The sequence below is a fragment of the Panthera leo genome, chromosome A1, assembly GCF_018350215.1.
Source record: "Panthera leo isolate Ple1 chromosome A1, P.leo_Ple1_pat1.1, whole genome shotgun sequence".
Taxonomy (NCBI): domain Eukaryota; kingdom Metazoa; phylum Chordata; class Mammalia; order Carnivora; family Felidae; genus Panthera; species Panthera leo.
The window spans coordinates 81,841,675-81,859,455 of record NC_056679.1 but is presented as its reverse complement, the minus strand read 5'-3'; the positions used below and the strand labels follow the sequence as shown (position 1 = coordinate 81,859,455).

General features: G+C 55.7%; 1 protein-coding gene across 6 annotated transcripts in view; it reads right to left on the bottom strand.

Annotated features, from left to right (window-relative positions):
* TFDP1 (transcription factor Dp-1) overlaps window positions 1-17,781 on the bottom strand; it is a 40,492-nt gene that overhangs the window by 1,497 nt on the left and 21,214 nt on the right. For all 6 annotated transcript variants that reach the window (XM_042930798.1, XM_042930789.1, XM_042930808.1 and 3 more), the window contains 8 exons: window positions 11,048-11,154; window positions 8,192-8,313; window positions 6,852-7,017; window positions 6,357-6,500; window positions 5,731-5,799; window positions 3,929-4,080; window positions 3,073-3,239; window positions 2,323-2,398 (listed from right to left, as the gene is read on the bottom strand). In XM_042930798.1, coding sequence (XP_042786732.1) covers window positions 2,323-2,398; window positions 3,073-3,239; window positions 3,929-4,080; window positions 5,731-5,799; window positions 6,357-6,500; window positions 6,852-7,017; window positions 8,192-8,313; window positions 11,048-11,154 — 1,003 coding nt within the window. The remainder of the gene's footprint in view (window positions 1-2,322; window positions 2,399-3,072; window positions 3,240-3,928; window positions 4,081-5,730; window positions 5,800-6,356; window positions 6,501-6,851; window positions 7,018-8,191; window positions 8,314-11,047; window positions 11,155-17,781) is intronic.

Here is a 17,781-nt window from a genome sequence, read left to right as displayed (position 1 = left end):
TGCACATGTATGCACGTGTGTGACTGTATGTGGTTGTATATGCAGGTGCATAGTTGTGTGTGCACATGTATGCACGTATGTGGTTGTGTGTGGTTGTATATGCACATGTGTGTATGCATGCATGCATGTGGTTGTGTGCACGTGTATACACATATGTGGTTGTATATGCACGTGTGTAGTCATGTGCACGTGTGGTTGCATGCGTGCATGTGTACTGCCTTGCGATGGTATATACATGCACTTGTGTGTGCGTGCGTGTGTAAAGGACACCCCAGGCCCACACTCCACCACCACCACCACCACCCCCTGCCCTGTACTGTGCGGAGCCCTGGGAGCAGAGCTGTAACACATGAGTCTCACACACTCTGCAACCTGAACTTCCAGGAACAGCCCCCAGGACCCCACACATTCTACCATTTCATGAAATGGCACTTTCTGAAGGCCAGTGGGGTCGGCAGGGCAGGGAGCAGGGGCCCAGAGAGGTGGAGTCGCAGGGCTGGGTGCTGGAGGGAAGCAGGGCTGCTCAGACGTGCGTCTGGAACCCATCTATGTTGGCACTGGGCCCTGAGAGTCTCAGCAGGGGACACGTAATCATCTCTGGCTGTCACATGGGGTGTGAGGGGGGTGACTACTGGCACCTGGGCCCAAGGGTGCCACCAAACACATCAACAAGGCACCGGGCAGCATGCAGGACAGTCATCTAGCCCCAAATGGCACCAGTGCCTCAGGCAAGACCCTGGCCTAGAACAGAGAGATTTTAAAAACTGGGGTCCTGAGGAAACACCTCTGGGTTCAGGCGGCCCCTGGCACAGAGTGGGTCAGACACAAGGCAGCAGACACAGTCCTGGGGCCCCGAAAGGTGACTGCCCACACCCACTAAGAGGTGCACACACCCGTGTGACCTGTTCAGACACTTGTTGTCAAAAGTCACTGTGATTCCTTGGTATTTGGGTCTAGCAACAAGAAAAGTACCCTAAGAGACATCAGACACTAAAGGGATTCCAGCCTGCAACGCAGAGCTGCACAGAGATCCCCCAGATTCTGGCCGGTCACCTCCCGCAAGCATGCAGGACTCGGGTACCCCTCCACCACCAGCCTAGAAGGCCTGCAGCTGCTTTGAGAGCACAGAACGTGGGGGCAGAGCTGTGCAGGACACGCGTTTTAGGCGCGGAACGACTGCCGAGGGCGGCTCTGGTGGGCCAGCGTGGACGGCTCTGGTGGGCCAGCATGGACGGGGCCCTGAGGGCACTGCCCCCACCTCCCCCCCAGGCCAGAGCTGGGGCACGGCGATGCTTTTCTCTAACGCGCAAGCAGACATGCCCCTCGCTAGTTAGGATTTGTTCGCACGGTGCGATGAGGACCATTCATCATTATGCTCTTTGACAAAGGAACCCCACAACTGGGAAACCCAGCCTCGCAAACATCAGAAAAGGCCAAAAATTTAGCCCTAAGGCTGCTTCAAACTGCAGCCTCTTTTCTAAGTGGGAACCACCCAACTGCCCAGCAAATTACTGCGCTTTTGTAAACGTCAGGCTGGTGTTTAAGTTGGTTTTTCTTCTGAAATGGTAATGGCTTTGCTTCCCTCATGTAAAAGCTGATGTGCATCTCTGAAACTTTAATCAGTAAAAACAATTTCATGAACATGAAAAGCTAAAAAATACCCAAATTCTGCCTCTTGCAATAACTGGTTATCAGCATCACACAGACTACTGCACACACGCACACACATGCACGCATGCACAGGCACACAGGCAGAGGGAGGGAGCTGACCTCCACCTAACCCTGACCGGGGCCAGACACCCCACCAAAGACTTCAGTGCAGGTGCCACAGAACCCAGGAGTCGCGTGATGGCCACAGAAAGCTACACTGTCCTTTATCAGATCAGATCCATCCCACTTTGTTGAACCTACAGGCTGCTTATCTACCTTATATTTTAAAAAATTTAACATTTATCATTATGTAGGACTGACAGAAGGTAATATGGGTAACGTGTAACCTAATATACCGTGAAAGTTAATAAAACCCTGTTTTGTCAATAGAGAAAAAATTAATCTTTAAAAACCTAAGATAAATACCCAGGAACAACATAATTCTGTTCCGTGGGACGGCTGGACCAAAGACTAACACCCAATGGTTTAAATAATAAAGCTCCTTTAGTGACACACAAAAACTACTACAGTAAATGGCAAATTGAAGAGAGCAGGGAACAAAATTCTGTACACGTTGTGGCCCCAAGTGTGTTAAGAGGCAACAACAGGGTTGTGTTGTGAGCTGCGCCTGGCCTGCGTGTGGGGTCCCGCCCCGTCCAGAGCCGCGGTCACCTGGCAGAAAGCCTCGTGCCATTGGAGGTGGACACCGATGTGACGAACACCCCTCCGATCGATCCCTGAGCCATCTCTGAGAAGAGAAGAAAACGCAGCAAAGGTCACAGGTGGAGGCTCGCGCTGCAACCAGGCGGCCACGGGCCAGACGGCCGGACCCCCGAGCACCTTCCTCCCCAAGAGGGACCAACCGTGACTGCCGGCTTGAGTGGGTGTGCCAGAGTGTAGCCAGTGCCAGGGACTTGTCCAGGGCCCTGGGGGGTGGCAGGCGCCCGGGGGTCCAATCCAGCCCAGCACCTCTGGGGGACAGCCCCCGCCACAGCTCTCTCACCACAAAGCCCCTTCCCTCTGTGGCCACGGCCTTGGTGCTCAGCAGAGAAGTCCCAAGAAGGGAAGGCAGTGAGAGGACCAGCTCTCAGCTCACCAGGCACACAGCTCCTCGCCCCTGAGTCAGGAGGAGGCCACGCTGGGTCACCTGGCAGGGGGCACCGACGGCCCTCTGGGGGTCGGGGGGGCCGTCCTGCCTGCGAGACCTCCAGCCCCACCCCACTTGCACCCAGAAGGTGAAACCCTCACTTAGCACCTTCATCGCGTCAACTACACCGGCAAAGCCACAGCACACCGCTGTGGCCTCCCCATGCCACACTCCCCCTACCCCCACAGCCCCAGCCCTCCCGCCCAGGCCGTCCCTGCTCTCGCCAGACGTCCCAGGCTAGGGTGGGGCCCCCGTGGCTCGCGGACATGACTGACCTGTCACGTAGGGCTCCAGTGCCTTGGGCACCAGGCTCCTCGCTGTCTTCAGGTCCTGGGCAGAGCAGGTGCCAGATTCCAGGCCGCAGGCCATTCCCATGCGCTTCAGCACCTCAACGTCGTCGTGGATCTCAAACGTGTTGTCAAAGTTGAACAGGTACTCGAACCTGGGGACAGTCACCCCCAGAAAGGGAGTCACCTGCCATCTTCAAGACAGGGAGGGGCAGGAGTGGCTCCAGTCCCCTCAGCGGGAACGCCCCTCACCCCAACCTCACTTGGGCCCCTTTTCATCTGCTGTCCTGCCAAACCCACGGGCTCCACTCTGCGCTGCCCGCAGCACCCCCCCCAGTGAACAAGCTCTCTGGATGTTTAAACAGGTGTGCTAGTAACAACACCTCAGACTTTATCTGTTTCCCTTTTATGTATTTTTTAAATGTTTATCCATTTATTTTGAGAGAGGGAGAGTGAATGTGAATGGGGAGGGGCAGAAAGAGAGGGAGAGAGAGTTCCAAGCAGGCTCCCTGCTGTCAGCAGAGCCTGATGCAGGGGCTCAAACTCGTGAACCCCAAGATCATGACCCGAGCCGAGACCTAGAGTCAGATGCTCACCCTACTAAGCCCCCCAGGGGCCCCTGTTTTCCTTTTAAAAGACAAATGTTTATAACCAGGGACATGAGAAATGAGTCTGTAACTTAATTATGCTAAAAGACTGTACTTAATAATCAGAGTTAGTACTTGTACAAACGAGCAAGCAGACGCACTCTGTCTTTCCTAACTGTGAGAGTGGCATCCTCCACTCCGACCTGAGCCTCAGCTGGAACCTGGGGGAGTGGGAGGGCCCTCCGGGGACTACCTACTTGTCATTGGAAATGCTGCAGTCGATGACAGTCTTCTTGCTGGTGTTGACGATGATGAAAGGCAGGTGGATGACCGAGTTTGGGGGGGGCGGCCGGCTGGCCTGCTGTTCTGCCTGGCGGTTCCTCTGCACCAGGTTCTTGAAGGCAATTTGCTACAAAAGAGGAGCCACCGCCAGCCGCTCACACCAGCTGCCTCGATCTAAGGCCTTGTCCACAGGAGTCCCCGACGACCCCACCCCCGGCCGCACAGCACAGAAACAGGGGTCGGCCCCTTGAGAGGTCAGAGAGGACAGTGGGCGGGGGGGGGGGGGGGGGGGGGCGGGGAGGGCATCAGGGCCCAGCAGAGAAAGCACACCCTGAAGAAAAGCACACACCCCGAGGAGAACGGATGCAGGTGCTCACACCTCTAAGACAGAAACATCCCCAAGACCGGCCTGTCCCCTGTATGCACCCCACCCCAGAAGGCAGACATGCAGCCACACACCCAGAACCTCCCAGAGGAGCAAATGCCAGCACACCGCCGGGGCAGGGCTCTCTGGGGACACAGGTGCTCAGCCCCAAAATGACAGCACCTTCAGGATGACCCTCCCGCTGCTGTGGCAGAAAGCGCCCCTCCCTCCCCAGCTGGCCTGGTGCCTCGGTGCTCACCGAGCAGAAGGATGGGGGCGGGGGTGCTGCTTTCCCGCCTTCCTGCCCAGCAAAGCATTCCCACCACAGGAGACCTCCTCTGGGGCTAAGGAGACACTGAGGCTCAGGTAGGGTGCCCCCACACCCAGACCGCCCAGCGGGACAAGACGTTCAGCCTCCGCCATGGTCTGCAGGTGCGGGGCCAGCAGGCATCCCAACCTCCCTGCTGGCCCCTCCTGGACTTTTCCCTGTTCAGAGATCTCCCAACCTCAGCTGCTGGGCCTGTCTGTCCTGAGACCTCCCTACACTTCCCCCCAGGGTCCCAGGGCTCCCCCACACCCTCCAACCTGACCACAGGGCCTGTGGTCTCACTGCCCTTGGGGTACAGGGCACCTCAATAAATCACTAAGTTATCTTCCCTTTCCTGACCACCCAGCACTTCTGTGGCAGCTGACCTCCCTGCACTGGACTTCCCCCCCCCCCCCCCACCCTGCTCCCAGGGCCCAGCCAGACGGTCCCAACACCACAGCCTCAATCCAGGGACTGGCCACCCCTCCAGCAAGCTCCGTTTCTCCTTCCAACCCAGAACAGACATCTCCAGGACCATACAGGGACGAGGGCCCTACCTGTGGACATCTCTGCAGGTGCAGGGGACGGTGCCACCCACCGACCACGGGTGCTGACCTCTGACCCACACTCGCCATCACACCCCAGAACGTGCTTCGTACCTGTCCTAGGGAAGGCTCACGTGCTACCCTCCAAAGTGCATCCCTCCTGCCACTTAGACTCTGTAACAACCAGCACACACACTACACGTTTGCTCACACGCACTCTCTCTGGGAACAAGGCCCACGTCTAGAGTTCACGTCTGCGACGCCTGTGCAGGAGCCCAGCGGGTGCATTCAAACTCTCAAAGCAGAGATTTCATGAACGATCGGATCCCTTCTTACCCACTGAGGACCCGCTCCGAGGCTGCGGGCAGTACGACCCTGCTTGCACTACGTCTCCTATTCGTGCGCCTGTGACAGAGTCCGTTAAGCGAGGTGCATGACACACAGCGCTCAGGACAACACTGGTGAGCCGTGTGAACGCGCCCTCCCGCCCTCCGTCCTGCACGTGAGCTGGCCAGGACACTATGTGGGCGCAGGGGCGCTTGCTGCGAGCAGGGCCGTTACCTGCAGGATGAGCTCCTGAAGCTGAGACTGCTTCTGCTTTATCCTTTCCAGCCTCCTCTGCCGCTCCACCTTCAAGACAAAGACCACACCGTCACAACGCATCTGACAGTGTCCCGCAGGACAGGCCTGCCAGGAATCTCCTGGCGGGGAAACAGTCTAGAAGGGACGTGGCCCGTGGGATGGGACACGGGGGCGTTTCTTCAGTCTCAGAACAACACACCCTTCTCTGTCTTCTCTCGTTTTCTGGACACGGTTGATATAAAACTCAAATCCCACAAGCCAGGACTCAGAATTTACCTCCGCTGGGTGCACCACCCTCGACTGGGCTGGGGCCCACAGAGCACAGACGAGCTGGATGGGCCACACACCAACATCTGGTGGGCAAGCGGGGGGCACGGGGAAGAGGCGGACCCCTGGTCCAGGCAAGGCACACACAACACCACACCCCGAGCGGGCACCCCCGGGGCACCCACAACACCAGACCCCGAGCAGGCACCCACGGGGCACCCACAGCACCAGACCCCAAGCGGGCACCCACGGGGCGCCCACACAAACGTCCGCACCAAACACGCTGCTCTGGGGTACACCTACAGGGCACCATGGAAAATAACGGGTCAGCCACATACCTCTAGATTCTGACATTCCTGAGCCGAGTTGGTGGGCAGACCAATCCATTTGATCTCCTTTTTCTCCTTAGAGATGATGTTCATGGCCATCAACACATTTAAGGCGTCATAGACTCGTCGTCTTATGTTCTTCTGGTCATAAGCCTGGGGAGGGCAGAGCAGGAGTTTTCCAGACCATCCAGAACAGTTCCCAGGGAAACACCTCAACAGCAGACCCGGACACACTCAAGATGGTACCCAGCAACCCACCAGCGGTGGTGAGTCACTCACTCCTCGCGTCCCCACGGAATGTGAAGGGAGAGTCAGAGCCCGCGCACGACTGGATCTGGGGCGAGAGGGCGCCGCACCCCAGGTAGGTCAGGAACACTCTTCAGTGTGGTTCTCTGACTCGTGTGTGTGTGTGTGTGTGTGTGTGTGTGTGTGTCTCAAATTGCTTCAGAAAACACCAGCGGGCGCCGAGACACCGGGCCTCCCCACCACGCAGCGCACACTCACAGATTCATTCGGTAGGATGTGGTTGTCGGCGGCACTGAACTCGGCAACCAGCTCATCGGCCACCTCATTGTAGGACGTGGTCCCCTTCCTCTGCACCTTCTCACAGACTTTCATGGAGAAGTGTCGCAGGCCCTTCCCGTTCTTCTCCCCTTTCCGGTGCCGCTTCCTTCAAAACACAGAGGAATGGCAGCGCCCTCAGCACCCTCAGCATCCGTGTCGCAGCAACACGCTCACCCACAGGCCCGGCAAGCGGGGCGAGGCCGAGCCCCCACGCACACACCCAGGGACCTGGCTCATCTGCAGACTGCTGCGCACGGTGATGGGGCCGAGGCTCCCTCCTCTAAGGGCCAGGCCTCACACATGCGTCGGCCCCCGGGACGGGCGGACGCCGGATGTGCACAGATGCACTGACACCGCTGCTTAAGAGCACATCAACTGACACAGGGATGGTGGGCGTTTCACTGCAAATTTAAGAATTCTGGGGGAGGATGTGAGCTTTCAGCCACCGACACTGAAGGCTGGAGGGCACTTCAGACTGGGGGGAACCCAGCATCTCAACTTAAGTCACCACAGCAAGGAAAGGGTGGCTCTGAGTTTCTCAATGGATGATTCAGGGAATGATGGTTTTTGCTTTAGGACCAATACAGACATAATTCCAAAAGTCTTTGTTTTTAAGGAAAGTCACAGAGCTGACCTTCGAGTACAATCGTTTTCTCACTGGCTGCCTTTACTGGAGGAAAGGGTCAAAGTGACAGTGTGGTGGGACCATCCAATGGGGTGTCACCCGTGGAACAGCCGAGTTACAGCGTTGCAGCGGGTGAGGCTGCTTTGAGATCCGTGCTCCCTAGACGCTACTTTGCGGTGCAGACAACGGAAAAAGCGTCAAAGTTACTGCAGCGTGGAGAAGCCAGCTTCCTCCTCTTCTTCCGCCAAGAGCTCCCCACCCTTTACAGTGCAGCACCCCCCAAACCATGGGGGCAGGGGTGACTCCCCACCCTTTACAGTGTGGACCCCCGAACCATGGGGGCAGGGGCGACTCCCCACCCTTTACAGTGTGGCCCCCCCCAAACCATGGAGCAGGGGCAACTCCCACCCTTTATAGTGTGGACCCCCGAACCATGGGGGCAGGGGCGACTCCCCACCCTTTACAGTGTGGACCCCCGAACCGTGGGGCAGGGGCGACTCCCCACCCTTTACAGTGTGGCCCCCCCGAACCGTGGGGGCGCTCCCCTGCAGCCAGACTTCTCCTTTTTGAGGAAAAGCATGCCCTGACTTTGGCTGTGGCGGCTGGCCCGCGTGGCCCAGAGAGCTGGGGGTACAAGTCTAGGCAATGTGCTCACCCGGCAGACCAAGGTGAGGGGTCTGAAGGCTGGTTCTGTGAGACAAAGTGAGTGTTAGGGGTGTGTGGGCTTCCTACCACGATAGTGTTGGGCGCTGCAGGTCTCTGAGGCGTACCAATTACCTACAGTCAAAAGAGACAATTCAGAGCACAATCAGAAATCTCCCACACGTGACCCTGCCATTCTTACTCCCCATCATCTCCAGCCACTGCTGAGTCTCTCGAGCCACGAAGATTGGGGAGAACACGGTGTGTGAGCAACACCCAACGGCTGATGCTGTAGCCACGGGCGCCATTATCTCAGGTGTCAGTTCTCAGGTTCTGAACCGTCGCTTCCCTCAGCCACCTCAGGCGTCCTCCCCGTCCAACAAGAGCAGCAGAAAACGCCCCACCCGAGGAGGCCGTGCTTAATGGTGGTTGACGTGGTTAACAGTGGGGCGTGCCACGCAAGCCTCAGGGAACGCCCCCCATTCCGCTTGCCCTAGTTTACTTTCCCCATCCTTTTCATGACATGGACAAGGGTGAAATTCTGTCTTCCAGGCGTGAAGTCAGGCCAAAACGCAAATAGAAAAACTCTCAGAACAGAGGGGTCACAGGGCAGGGCTCGCAGTGCCCCACCAGCCCATCCACATGTGGGAGCCTCATCCCGGTGGCAGCTTGTGGGGGCCCGGCACCCCAAATAGTGCAGGGCAGGGAGGAGGGAGGCAATTAGCACTGGGAGCAAGTGTGACCCACCCTGCATGCAGGGCGGCTGAGTCTGAGCGCCCCACGCCATCTCCACACCAAAGGAAGGGGAAGCCTGGTTTGTCTTTGACAAGGACTTAGAATTTGGCCCCATCCATTAATACGCAAATATTCACATGGGGGACACAGTCATTGCTGCGTAGAGCCCAGTAAATATGTCCATTTTCCAGGATCTTGTACGAGACTCCACCCACACCAAGAACGGTCAGAACAGTACCTCCCAGTTTCTGCACAGCCAAGAGCTTAGCGACACGAGGACACTGTCGAACGAGTCAAGGTCAGGCACCAGGTGCTGGGGCACCAGGTGCCAGGGCAGCCCTTTGTGGGGACGGGTGCAGCCTTAGGGACTCACCAGGCCCACCGTTCAGGCCAGGGGGATGCTTCCTGCACCCCTTCTTAGCGGGATGAATGTGCTGTGGCCATGGGACAGGTCTCCTGTCAGAGCTAAAGACTTATCAACCATAGAAAGAAAAATGCTCAACTCAATTTCTTTCTATTTTAATTCTCATTTCCAATAATCAAAGTTTCATCACAGTGCTTTCCAAACTGGGGACCACCCTTGTTCAAAAGCCATGAAATCAAATAGCAAGCTTTCTGAAAAAAAAGAGGACAAGACAGAACAAATCCCCAGACAGGAGATGTGCCTTGTGAACCTTCTGTTTCTGTTAAATGAATGCGTGTGTTCACGGGGCCCTAGGTCACTGTGGAGAACGTGCTTTAGCCATGGCTCAGGGTCAACAGTTTGGGAAACACGGACACCCGTCACTCATGGCTATTACTGGACACGTTTTACAAGGACTTGGTTGGTTACACTCTCAGGAGAGCAGATTTAGGACACCAGCGCCCACGTGGACAGGCAGGAGAGTCACAAGAGGGCTCCTGACATCTGGCCTGGGCCCCGCAGCTGGCACCCTCGCCCTTTCCCCTCCCTCAGCTGGACCTCTCGGTGCATCTATTCTACAATGAGAACACAGCAGGCGCGCTGAGCTGCTCACTGTGAGCATGGCCTCACTGGGGGAAAAGGAAACTGTCCTCGCTCTGCCCCGCTCGTCTTATCCACTCTCCCGGAAGCCGTGCCCATGGGCACTGCCTCAGGAGGGGCCAGGGCAGAGCTCCTCGAGAGCCTGAGCACATTCACATCACATGAAGACAAAGCCTGGGCTCTCGGGTCACAATGTGCCAACCCTTTCACCATCAACCCGCTGGCAGATGAAGGCTGAGGGACGCCTTACAGCGTGTGAGCTGTAGCTCCTAGCGCTGGATCTGCCAAGGAGGAGTTACCATCATTAGCTCCACCTGGAAACAGCCTGACCCAGACTGGGACTTAACTCCCAGACTGACCAAGGGTGAGGCACCGTTAGAAAAATCCTCGTTAACTCTCCTCCATACTATGCACCCTGGCCGTGAAAGCAGAACTGATCCTATAATTAAGAAGGTTTCACAAGCTGAAGCTGCTAGAATACGTAACACCTAAAAATAAAATGAGTTACAGAATAAAACATAGAGTAGAATATTTAACTTATATCAGAAAGACATTTATTAAAAGGGTGTGATGAGCCAAAAATGGTCTAGGACTTCGACATACTATTGCTTTGAAAAACCCACAGCAACTCTGCTAGAAAAGCAGTCACGCTTCACTGACAGGGTAAGTGACAGGGCACGTCCTCAGCTGCAGGGGACGCTAACCCAGAAGCGGGCACTCAGGAGGGCAGCGAACATCCGCTCTCCATGCTGCTCACGCCCAGAGTTGGGGCTGCTTCAGTGTGACCAGAGCCCCGTGAGCAAGGGCCGAGTCCCACAGGGGATCAATCCGTGGGAGGCACCCAGCATGGTCCCCAGAGCAGGGACACACCTGTCCTGGCACCTGACGGCCCACAGAGCCCTGAAACCACTGCAGGCTCCACAAGGACACCACCCTCATTTCCTAAGCAAGGGAGTGATGTACCCTCTGAGCTTGTGGGGCAGACGCAGGGCCCGAGCCAGGAAAGCAACACACTCCACAGGTACATGCTCCTGAAGCGTGAGGCAGGTGGCCATCCCAGCGCTGTGGGCACTTGAGAGGGAGCGCATCTCCATCCAGAACCCTCCAGCCCGCCAGCCCAGGGCCCCTTACCACTTGCTGTGCAATGTTGACATTGGACTGTCCGAACGTTTTTGGCAGGAGCTGCTTCCCCAGCGTGCTCACCGTAGAGGGGTGGACGGCGACCAAGGACACCACGCCTACAAGACAAGGAGGTAACAGGTGAGGGCCCTTCTGGATTAAGGCTGCAGGGGACAGCTTCAGGATGATGACGCTTCCAATCAGATTCTTACCTTCCCTACTTTTATCATTTCCCATCTGTGGGTCAGTTGCAGATCCTGCTACTAAGTTGAACCCTTGTCCGTGTGGACGTGACCACCAGGCCCTCCTGGGTGCTCTCATGTCCCTGGGATGGGGCTCAGCCCCAGGCACATCACCAACCTGCCCTGAGCCCTAGGGGGCTGCCTGCTCACCTACAGAATGTTCCAGGGGGACTAGAGAGCCTGGGAGAGCAGCTCTGAAAGCCTACAATTCTGCGACAATTATAGTCTTCAAATTAGAAGCCACTATATTCCAGCATTTCACTATATGTTTGCAAAACTAGTTTAGAAATCTAACATTCTTTTTCCTGGAGCAGTAGAGTCAAGTGTCTGTTTCTAGGAAGAAAAATGCCCCATGAGGATGCTGCTGCCTCTCTGAAGACACAGTCAGTCTCCTCACAAAGGAGGGGGAGGGTACATGAGGAGACAAATCCCCTCCTTCAACAGGTGTTTGCAAAGAGTTCTGTGTGCCTGCTCTGTCCTCGGTGCTGAAGACACAACAGAGAATAAAAATGGTAAAACATTTCATTTTACATATTAAATAAAAAAATCAAATAAAGCAGAAATATAAAAACTCAAAATGTAAAAAATAAAGCCCTGTGGTGCTGGCATCGAAGGCAGAGAGAACACGAACAGGAAGCAGTGGCCCTAAAGGAGCCCCGGGGCCGGGGGGGGGGGGGGGGGGGGGGGGGGGGGGGGGGGGGTTGGTGGTTGAGGGCAGGGTGAGCGCAGTCCTTACAGACAAGGGCCTGAGCCTGCCGGGGGAAGAGCCGCCCAGACCCCAGTCCCTGCCACACGGGGAGAGGAGAGCTCTGCGCTGGTCATGCCCCACATCCCTGGCCCCTGAAGGAGAACTGCCTCCTGTGGCCACCGAGGGCAGGTCTCGCACAAGGCAGACTCGAATGGCGTTCCTTCATTTCACAGGCTCTGCCTCATGACCGCCTCCAAATAACAGTAAGACACAGTCTTCAATCCAGCCTGGTCTAAGTTTCATTTTTGAACCTTTTAACAGTCCACACGCTTTAAAGAATAGACTCCAGGAGCGCCCGGGGGGCTCAGTCGGTTCAGCGTCTGACCTTAGCCCAGGTGATAACCTCACGGCCCGTGGGTTCGAGCCCCATGTCGGGCTCTGTACTGACAGCTTGGGGCCTGGAGCTGCTTTGGATTTTGTCTCCCTCTCTCTCTGCCCCTACCCAGCTCATGCTTGCTCACTCGCTCGCTCTCAAAAATAAACATTAAAAAAAAAAGAAGAACAGACTTCAGATTTCAATACACAATGAATCTTACTGCCACATACAAATACTGAATAATTTCTCTTGATAACCTAAGTCATCAAGACATTCGTCCATCAAACCAACTGACTGAATGTTAGCGTTTTCACCGACACCAGCAGATATTTGTTTTCTGTAAATGTTTGTTTGCTTCAAGTTTTATTTTTCTCTAAACACAGAGACCTGTATCTTAACAAAAGCAAACATTATTTTAAATGTTTATTTTTGAGAGACAGAGCATGAGCAGCGAAGGAGCAGAGAGAGAGGTAGGGGGGACAGAGGATCCAAAGCAGGCTCTGAACTGTCAGCACAGAGCCCAACACAGGGCTCGAATTCACAAGCCGTGAGATCATGAACTGAGCCGAAGTCAGACGCTCAACCGAATGAGCCACCCAGGCACCCCCAAAAGCAAATTTTTAATGATTGTTTTAGATATATAAAAGACAGTTTAAAAGACAAAAATAAAGTTATTCTGTTTTGCACAGAGAGATTTAAAACACAAACGTGTTAGTCATTTCAAAGTCACACATGAGATTATTATCAGGTTATTAATAGGTTTTTAGGAATACTGAATTGATTCATAAAACGATAAAACTTAGGTTTTTTTTTCCTTTATTTTACAAATGACCCCGTCAACATCAGCAGCCCCAGCAGCTGTTAAGATATTAAAATAAAGTAAAATAAACGAGGTCAGAACACGGCCACATCTGGGCCAGAGCTGCGGGTGCGGCCACAGAGGACAACACTGAGCGCTCAGAACCACAGGAACGTCCACCTACAAAACCATGTGCTCACCCGCCAGGGCAACGGCAGAGCTGAGAGGCAGAGTGGATCGGGGCCAGGCCCCCTCTGGTTCTCACCAGGGTCTCCCTGTTCTCTGAGACACTCTTCAACACTAAGAACTACCACACAATCTTTCTCCAGTATGACCTAGAATTAACTACTTTCCTTTTATCCTATTTGCTCAAGAGGCTGAAACAGCAAAGCTCACCGTCCGGTCCAGAGACCTGCCCCAGCTGCGCCCCCACCTGGCCCTGCCTGCAAACATCAGGGCTTAATGGGTGTGCTCTGTCCATTTTTCGTACTTTTCCATGCACATCCATAAATCCAAGAAAGCAGAAGTATTGCTCATGTGGGCCTTTGAAACCCAGAAAATTATCTACATCTCACATAACTTTGCTCACACTGTCGCTGAGACTTGTCCACAGAAAGGTCTAGTTGATTCCTTGAATCTGTGCTGTTCCGTTACAGTACGTTGATTATACAAATACACAAATGTTCCTACTGAAACACCGCAGGTAACATCGGGCCGTCTGGCCTCCTCCTGCCGCTGGCGTGCCCTCACGCAGGTGCGCCAAGAGGACCATCTGTGCTATGAGCTTCCACATGGCACCTCCACAGGGCCGTTCTGCACACACCACACACGCGTCCCGCACACACATACACAACATACACGTGTGCACATACCACACATGTGCACCACACACACTGCACACACGTGTACACACATGCATGCACACACTACACATGTGCACAGCACATACACACGCACACATGCATGACACACATGTGCACACAAACCACAGTGCACCGCACACACATGCACGACACACGTGTGCGCACACCACACATGTGCACCACACATGCATGCACACACCGTACGCGTGCACCACATGCACGACACATGTGTGAGCACACATGTACACACCACACATATGCACAGCACACACATACCACACATGCATGACACACACGTGCACATCACACCACGTGTGTGCAAGGCACACACATGTACGCACACCACACATGCACGCCACGCGCACACACGTGCACATCACACACCATGCACCACACACGTGTGCACCCAGGCAGCCTGTGTCCCCCTCTCTAGGTTTCCTACCAACTGCTGACTCAGGGAAGACACGTCACTTTTTAACAATCTCAAGGATGTGATTCATTTTTAGTTTAATCTGACCAAAGACATCAGAATGCTTAACACACTTTTCTGACAAAGACCACCACACTTCGACCTACTTACACTCCTGTTTACAAGACGGGCTAACCTGTAACACAGCTTAGAGTTTACTCACTAGAAGCACAACTACTTTAGCTGTACGCTCTCTTTAGTGCCTTTTGTTAAAGGAACTAGGTGACAAAATATTTTATTATTTTTTTAATGTTTATTTATTTTTGAGAGACAGAGACAGAGCACGAGCAGGGGAGGGGCAGAGAGAGAGGGAGACACAGAATCCAAACAGGCTCCAGGCTCTGAGCTGTCAGCAGAGAGCCCGACGTGGGGCCTGAACCCATGAACTGCGAGATCGTGACCTGAGCCAAAGTTGGACGCTTTACCCACTGAGCCCCTCCCCCGGCTCCCCTGAAATATTTTCAACTATAACATCACGAAACAGAGAATTCCTCTCTTGGCGAGAAAAGGAGTTAGAACATATGTGGTCTGAGCTATTATAACCCTGAACAGGAAAAGGATTCTAGAAGTATTCCGTAAGCATATTCTTACAATTAGCAATCACAATTCATTAATACCTATGGGCTTTAAGACAGATTATGAAACCATAAGGTTTAATGTCTTCTTGAAAATAATTTCAACCATTTCTAAGTTCTAAGAACCTAGTATTTTAAGAGTTGCTCTCTTGCCCGCCACGCTAGAAATACCCCAAGCGCTAAGACGGCGGCCCCCGCACGGCCCTGCCCCTGCACAGCAGGCGCCAGAATGGCCCTGCGGCCCAAGGAGGGAGGCAGGCTCCACAGGGGCACCTCCCGGTGGGAGGGAGCCGAGGTGCCCAGTGTCTCAGGGCCTCGACCACACCCAGACCGCTCCTCTGCGAGCGCATCTCCTCTGCAGACCGGTCTTCCTGGCCAGCCCGGCAGAAGGGTTTGGCGTGTGAAACATGTTATCACTTTGTGCTCCAGATGTCGTCTGGGTTCAAACGATGGCGCCTCTGCTCTGCGCTCCCCGAGAGGGGCCAGGCCGCTTTCCCCGCAACAGCCGTGTGTGCAGGTGCACGCACATCTGCGAGGGTGCCGTTCCCGCGTCTCTGGGATGATCCCACAATGCCAGGCTGTCGGCCACCTGTCACTGGTGTTCATCTCTCCTGCCTGGGAGCCCGTCCTCAGGGGAAGGGCAACTCTGAAGCAGAAGGAAAATGGCAGACATCACAGGACACGTCCTGTCACCAGTCAGACCCAGCCACATCCCGCGACATTCTGCGGGAGCCGCCTCCTGCACCAGGCGCTTGGGGCGCACAGCCCTTCAGGGAAAACAGTCAGCAGGCATCAGAGCACTCCATCAAGGTGCCAGGTGACAAAAGGCAGCCCCGGAAACTGCCAGAAATGGCCCGGCTGCAGATGAGCAAAGTCACAAAGCCACAGGGAGGATCGGTGCGTGCAGATACCACACACACACGCACACGACGTGTCAGGACACATGCTTAAGCACACGTTTACATCGTGAGCCGTTTCTGCAGCGAATGCACACAACATGTACGCAGAGGCCAGAGGAGAGGAAGAGGCCGCACACGGGCCATGGCCCCGGACTGGTTCTGTGCGGAGGGCAGGCAAGCAGCGGGCACATCGGGAGGGCGTGGGCACATACGTGCCAGGGCCCACAGCCTGAACCCTAGGGCAGCAGCCGCACGGCTGGAAGAGGAGGCTCCAGCAGGAACAGCGGCAACAAAATGTTGCCAGCAAAGCACCTGGCCAAACCCCTACCAGCAGGGCAGGCCCAGGAGCAAGGGGGCCCACACCCACCGGGCCACCAGAACCTGAAATATAGGCAAAGGAGGCGCCACTGTAGCTGTGCGGCGCCAGGCGCCCACATGTTTGGTACAGCCACACACACGCACCTCGTGCCCTGGCTCCCGCTCCAGAGCGCCTGCCCCAAACATAGGAACAAATGTGCACGCGAAGGCTCACACAGCATCAAAGCCGTCGGCGAAGCCCTGGGAGCAACCCAACGGCTGTCACAGCAAACAACGTAGCCTTCGTTGTCTTGGACCGCGTTGGGGCCTCTGGCCTTCACGGCCCGTGGGCACAGGAGGCTGTGACTTCAGCACACCTTCTGGGGAAAACAGCTCTTTGAATCTTACAGGCGTGACGACCGACTTGATGTGAGCACCAAGGCGCTTGTCCCCAGCTATCCGATCACAGACCAGCCGCAAGCCGCCATTAGGTAGGGGAGACCACCCTCCAGAGCCCCCTAACCAGGCAAAGACTTTCAGAGCAAATCCTCAGGTCTCCTCCACGAGGAAGGAGTAGACGCCTCCAACCCCACTTCTTGCCTGTGTCCGGCCTGCTGGCCCCCTTGTCACAGGGACCGATCCCACAACAACGAACCTCCCTCCCACTCACCACACGTCTCCCGTAGGCTCTGCCTCTGGAGAAGTCTGCAGACACTGGCACCTGGAAATGGGCCACAGGCAGCAGCCAGAGGAGCAGAAGAGACAGGTGAAGAAGCACGGACAGCTCTGGAGGCTAAGACAGGAGCAGAGTCAAGGCCAGGACCCAGGGAACGGGAGTGCGCAAGACCCCAGTGTGAGCGGGCATCACAGCCAGAGCTTAGGCAGGAGCAGGCACGGGGAGCCTCACCTCAGGAGGGGTTCACTGGCCCCAGCCGAGGGCAGCAGGGTCACTGGGGCTCCCAAACTCTCAGCAGGTGGAGCTAGGAGCAGCTGGGAGGCAGCCCTGTAGGCGTGGCGCATGCGGACAGGAAGCGGGACGGGCCCCTGCCCCCTCATGGCCCAGCCTCCACCAGGCCTGCATGGCCCTCCTTTTGACTCCCCACCCCTACCCCCAGCGAGAGCCAACTCCTGCCCTTCACGGTCCCTCCAGAGAGACAGGCTCTTGGGAACACACTGAGGCCACATTCCCGGGCTCTTGGACAAGCCCGTGCCAGGGGTCTGGGCCTCACTCAGCATAACCCTGGCTGAGTCTCCGCCAAGCGCTCCTCGGGAAGCGCCCACAATGACAGCGGGGTCAGACAACACAGTCTGACACCCATGGGCTCCCCAACTTCACGAACACCACTGAATAGCCCAGAGTGCGCAGGTCCAGTCAGTACCACACCGCCCAAAATTAGCATCGGAGCTCCTGAGCCAGAAGCAAAGGTGGCCGTGCGTGGAACCGTCCCCACGGGTGAGCACAGCAGTTGGGCAGCCTGGTCCTACTCCCTTTGTGGCCGAAACAGCACCGGACTGCCTGTCCAACAGACAAACGGCTC